Below are 5442 nucleotides of genomic sequence, written 5' to 3'. Positions count from 1 at the left end.
TGGTAGACCATCATAAATGTAAACCAACAATTTCCATCATATTTTGATGACTGTTGTTGGTCCATCAATAGTAAACATACCATGTTGGTTGACCATCATAAAGGGAATACAACATATTCCATCATAATATGATGGTTACTGTTGGTCCATGAAAAATCCAACATTACTTGATGGTTTACCATCATAGCAATACAGCAACATTTTCCATCTTGCTATGTTGGAATTTGTTGGTCCATCAAAAACCAACAAACCATGATGGAAATTGTTGTATAATGGTGCCCATCAACACATGTTGGACCATCAAGAATCTTGTTGAAACCAACATAAACCATCAAAATCCTTTGATGGTACCATCATAAATTTTGTCTTGGGTAAATAATAATTATTTAATGTGTTTATTCTTCAAACCATTCATTGCGCTTCACTGGTGACTTTTGGACGTGATTTTGATAACTCAATTGCAACCATAGAAGAAGCTATGCCTAATACTGGAGATACAGAACTCGATAATCCAAGTACTTCTAAATATATTGAAGGCGTCTTAGTAAAGCCTCCTCCGTTTTGGAATGAAACTCCGAAATTATGGTTTGCGCATATTGAAGCTCAATTTAAGAATTGTCACGTTTCGGCTGAAATCACAAAGCACAACATCACCGTTGCTGCCTTGGAACAGAAAATTTTGAATACGGTAAGTGATATAGTTTTGTCACCTCCCGTAGAAAATCAATATACCGCATTAAAGGAAGCACTTATTGCTCATTTGAGTGATTCCGAAAGTGTTCAACTAAAAAAACTCTTCTCCAAACTAGATCTTGGCGATAAGCGCCCTAGTCAATTGCTACGCGAAATGCGGAATTTGGCGATGGGTAAAGTAAATGACAATGTCTTAAAACCACTTTGGTTACAACAATTGCCGCAGCAAGTTCAAGCCATTTTAGCTGTCAGCACTGAAACTCTTGATAAACTGGCTGAAATGGGTGATAAAATTTTAGAAACTTGCGGCAGGTACCAGTGCGTTGGCGAATTTTCTGCCAATAGAAATTCAGAAGCGACTAAATCAGAAAGTCTGAATTTATCAACAATATTAGACATAATTAATGAACTTTCTAAAGAAGTTAGTGAGCTGGGAAGATCACGCAGTACCTCTAGAAATAAGAATAATTTTAATCGCCAAAGTTCCAATTATAGGAACCGATCAAATTCAAGGGAAGGTATTTGTTGGTACCATCGTCGTTTTGGTAAAAAGTCAACCAGATGCACTGTTCATTTGTTGCTAATTTCGAAAAATCGGAAAACTAACTAGGTCATCGTTGGCGGCGCAAGACGATGGTAGCCAGAATTCAAGTCGCCTTATTATTTATGATCACTCTAGTAAACGAAATTTTCTTATCGAAACTGGAGCTGATGTATCTGTTTTACCCGTTTCTTCAGAACAGAAAAAAGTTCTTGATCCAAAATTTTACTTGTATGCTGCTAACGCTTCATTTCTTTTAATCTCTTCGTGATTAGAGTTTATTTCGCTTATTCGTTTCACCTGTCCTAGAAGTTAGAAAAAAGTGTGTATGTTTAAAAATTAAAAATAGTATCGAAATTACATACGAATTTTTGGAAAACAAAGCTGGAAACTCAAATTGGGAAAAGCGTCATTTCGATTTTTTTAATAAGTTATTCGTTTAATTTTCCCCCGCCATTAAATGAGTTAAAATTGCTAAATGTAACTGAAATAAAAAAAAACTCGAATAAATTAAGAAAAAAATAAATGAAAATTCATATCGAAAACCCAAAATATAATTTCAAATCGATAAATTTTAATAGTTTAATTTTTCTTAGCAGTGAATATGGATCAATCTGAAAGAAAACTAAACTTAAGTAACTCACGTGGAAAAAAGTTTCATCGTAAAAATTCAAATTGATAAAAATTCTTTTTAAATGAGTAGAAACATCATCAAAATCGAAACATACAATAAAATTAGATGATTAGACGTCACTTGAACATCAAAAGGAACGAAAAGGAAAATCATTCGGAAAAAGCAAGGGAGAGTTTAAAAAATTATTTGCATTAGTTTGTATAAATATTTAAATCGAACCCTTGAATTAAAATAATCTGAATTTCTTTCAAATGAAAGTAGAATGTTTGGTTATGTTTCCGTCCAAAAAAATCCAAATTAATTGTGATTTCAAAAGTAATTTTTTTTCTATATTTAATCATAAAATTACGTGGCTGGAAAAAAATACAAAATTGGAACGAAATCGGTTGAATTGCTCCTGAGAAATCAAATTTTAACTATACGACTTTTTTAAAATTCCATTCCTCAGGAACTATTCGACCGATTTTGCTTAAATTTTGTATTTTGTCATGTAAAATTACATACTTTAAAATAATGTAAAAAAATTTCTACCTTACAATTCAATTTTTATTTTTACTATTATTAAATAAATTGTTAAAAAAAATAAATATTTACTAAAATTTATTTTTTTGCATGGAATTATCTTTGGGCAAACAAATTTTATAATTGTATGCAAAAATTTTTCAATTCGCATTGAAAGTTTTCGAGACATAGCGAATTACGTAAAAAGTAAAATTAACATTAAGGGGTCCAAACTTTGGATCGCTCTCCTCACTAAACTACGGGGACCATATTTCTCAGATTGCGAATTAAGTTATTTTGTGGGTCAGAAATTCGAATCTGTCGAAAAAAAGGAATGCTTATGCAGAGAGATAGTACGTTTTTCTGTCTGATTTCGTACACTTAAAATATCGTCTTCCCTTATATTTAACATATTTGAGGTCACCGCTTCAAACCATTAAGATTGTGTCCCAGAACATAAAGATCCGATCATTAGATCAAAAGTTATTAACGGTGGTCAGTATTTTTTTTATTTTTTTTAGAACACTGCGCGTAAATTTTATTTCTCTTTCAAATTTAAGAGATAAATATCTACACTGTATTCCGTAATTTGCTAGTGCGAATATTTCATAATTTTCCTTAGAGCTGTGGTGGCTCAGGGGATAGAGCGTTCGCCTTCTAATTAATTGAACCGAGTTCATATCCCAGCGATGACTGGTCGATACGAATTCCGCACCCGGCTTACACCGACGACAGTGCTGATATAAAATATCCTCAGTGGTAGACGGATCATGAGTTAGTCCCCTTGCCGTCAGGCTAACCGTGGGAGGTTTTCGTGGTTTTTCTCGCAATGTAACGCAAATGCTGGTTAGTTCCATCAAAAACTCCTCCACGAAGAAAATTTCTCCCAATACTTGATCCAGAAGTTGCCCTCTGGATTGGGTTCAAAATTACAAGGCTACGGAGTTGGGACGACTGTTCAATGATGGTTATAAAAATAAAATAATCTTCTATAAATGTAGTTAATTTTATATGAAAGGCAGAGGTTAAGTTGTACTACTTATTCTGTGCAGAATTCAACTGACCGAAATTTAAACAAAAAAGGGGACAAAAAGTTTTGCATTGTCTAAATCGCAATTAGTCAAAAGTTTCAAGTTAAGAGGCTGAACACTCAAGTGTAAAAGTGTTTTGCTCATTTCAGATTTCCGAAACCTTCTTCTAGATCCTTCAACTTCAATCTAAAACAAATAAATAAAAAAATATTTTTGAGAGGGAAGTATATTAGAGGTCTTTAATAAGATATTTGAAGTCATACTACAAAGGAAAAATAAAGATCCAAATGAAAATGAATTAAAAAAAAAAGTTTCTTTCTTCGAAAGGGCATTATAAGTAGCTATCAAAAAAGCTATCTCATTAACACACAATTGCAAAAGAAAGAAATTTTTTTCTTTCCCCCGTTCTATTCTAAATTTCGTTAATTAATTTAAGGAAGTTAAAAAGGCATGTGATTTAGGAGGAAAAAAAAATCTTTTTTTCATTCTTGCATTAATTATTTCAAACGATGAAACTCTTAAGTTTATTTTTTTACTCTTTATTTTTATGCAGGTCGGGACCATGGTCCGGACAAAGGCTTCATGCCCGGGCATGATGGGTAACATAGGTCCTTTTAGCACAAATTAGCTGAAAATGATCATATATTAAGTCACATTACAACTTTTACCCTTTTTTTTAAATATTAAATTTAATTTAAGCTTGTTTTACAAAAGCGTTAGAGGAAAAAACATTGTTACTGAAAGTTTTCTAGTTTTTGTTTGGTGTTTTCTGCACTAGGAGGCGCTGCATGCTCTTGACTATCTATACTTCCGGGTTACTGTTTGTAGTGTGTTTTGAAGCTATGTGGTTCACAACGCGATCATTGTGTTCTTTCTTGAGTAGCATTTCTTGTATATGTATATTTGTTACCCGATTTATTATTTATGTTTAAAAGAAAAATCGTTATAAGAATCGTCATTTGAAGACCTGTCATTTCAAGAAGTAAGAATTGTCATTTGAAAAAAAATAATCGTTAAAAAACACTTCTTATCTTGTTAAAAATATACTAACTTTGAAATTTAAGCTTAAGTGACAATTTAAAAAATGAACTTAATCTCGCTGCTAGAACAATACGCTAACACTAACGAATGCGGGTGCACCAAGATCAAACAGACCTTGCAACAAGAACAAACAGTAATAAACAAGTAAAAAGCGGTCAAATCAGAACTTCCAAAAAAGCTAGTTCTTTTTAAATCTCGCAATCATGTCACAATAACAACAATGACACAAATGATACAGGTAAAATAATTGCAATGAATTTTATTTAATTATTATTTGGTGGCCTTCTCGGTAGCTTTACGATATTAAGCAAAGCACGTATTATTAGTTCATTCCATCAAAATAACGGTAAATTGTATAATTATCTGACTGAATGCTGTTGCTCATGACCACTCATATTTAAAATTTACCACCATCAAACTACTTTCTCCTGTAGTTACTTCTTCGAGGGGCCGCAAAAAATTTGCCATGAAAATGTACATACAGTATTGGTGCAGCTGTAATCGGCACCGAATTTACTTATAAAATACTTTGTCCCTATATAAGAGCATATTTGGTACGTATTAAACTGCACCAATTTCCATGATGGCAGTGGACCTATTACTAAAATTATGCATCGTTGGTGTCTATAATAGCAATGTGACTTTAGACAGTTCCCCGAAACAAATGAGTACATTTTCTCCATTAATTTTGCTTTTTGGTTCAAAGCTTAGTTTTATTATTTCAATAAGTACCAATTACAAAAATTAATAAAGCATCTTTGACGTCAATAATAGCTTGCAGATTTTTTATGCGCTGTTCGTTAGACAAATTGTTTCTTAAAAAATTTTTATTACTATTTTTAACTTTCTCGTTTATGTTTTTTTAGAAATTACTCTACGATCTTTTAAATATCTTGATTCCCAGTCAATAGTATGTTGTTACACTAATTTAATTTTATCGATAATCTAAAAAGTATTTTTCGACTTTTAAAAATTTAATCTAAGCATATTTTTTAAATTGT

At 31.9% G+C, this 5442-nt stretch overlaps 1 protein-coding gene across 1 annotated transcript; it reads left to right on the top strand.

Annotated features, from left to right (window-relative positions):
* Nucleotides 1–478: 478 nt before the first annotated feature.
* On the top strand, nt 479–4028 carry LOC107449073 (uncharacterized). The gene is made up of 2 exons (XM_071183825.1): nt 479–1114; nt 3954–4028. Exons 1-2 carry the CDS (start codon nt 479–481, stop codon nt 4026–4028), a joined length of 711 nt encoding a protein of 236 aa, XP_071039926.1.
* Nucleotides 4029–5442: the final 1414 nt, after the last annotated feature.

This window comes from Parasteatoda tepidariorum, chromosome 7 (assembly GCF_043381705.1).
Source record: "Parasteatoda tepidariorum isolate YZ-2023 chromosome 7, CAS_Ptep_4.0, whole genome shotgun sequence".
Lineage (NCBI taxonomy): Eukaryota > Metazoa > Arthropoda > Arachnida > Araneae > Theridiidae > Parasteatoda > Parasteatoda tepidariorum.
The sequence above is the reverse complement of the archived record's forward strand: the minus strand, read 5'-3'. Positions and strand labels throughout refer to the sequence as shown.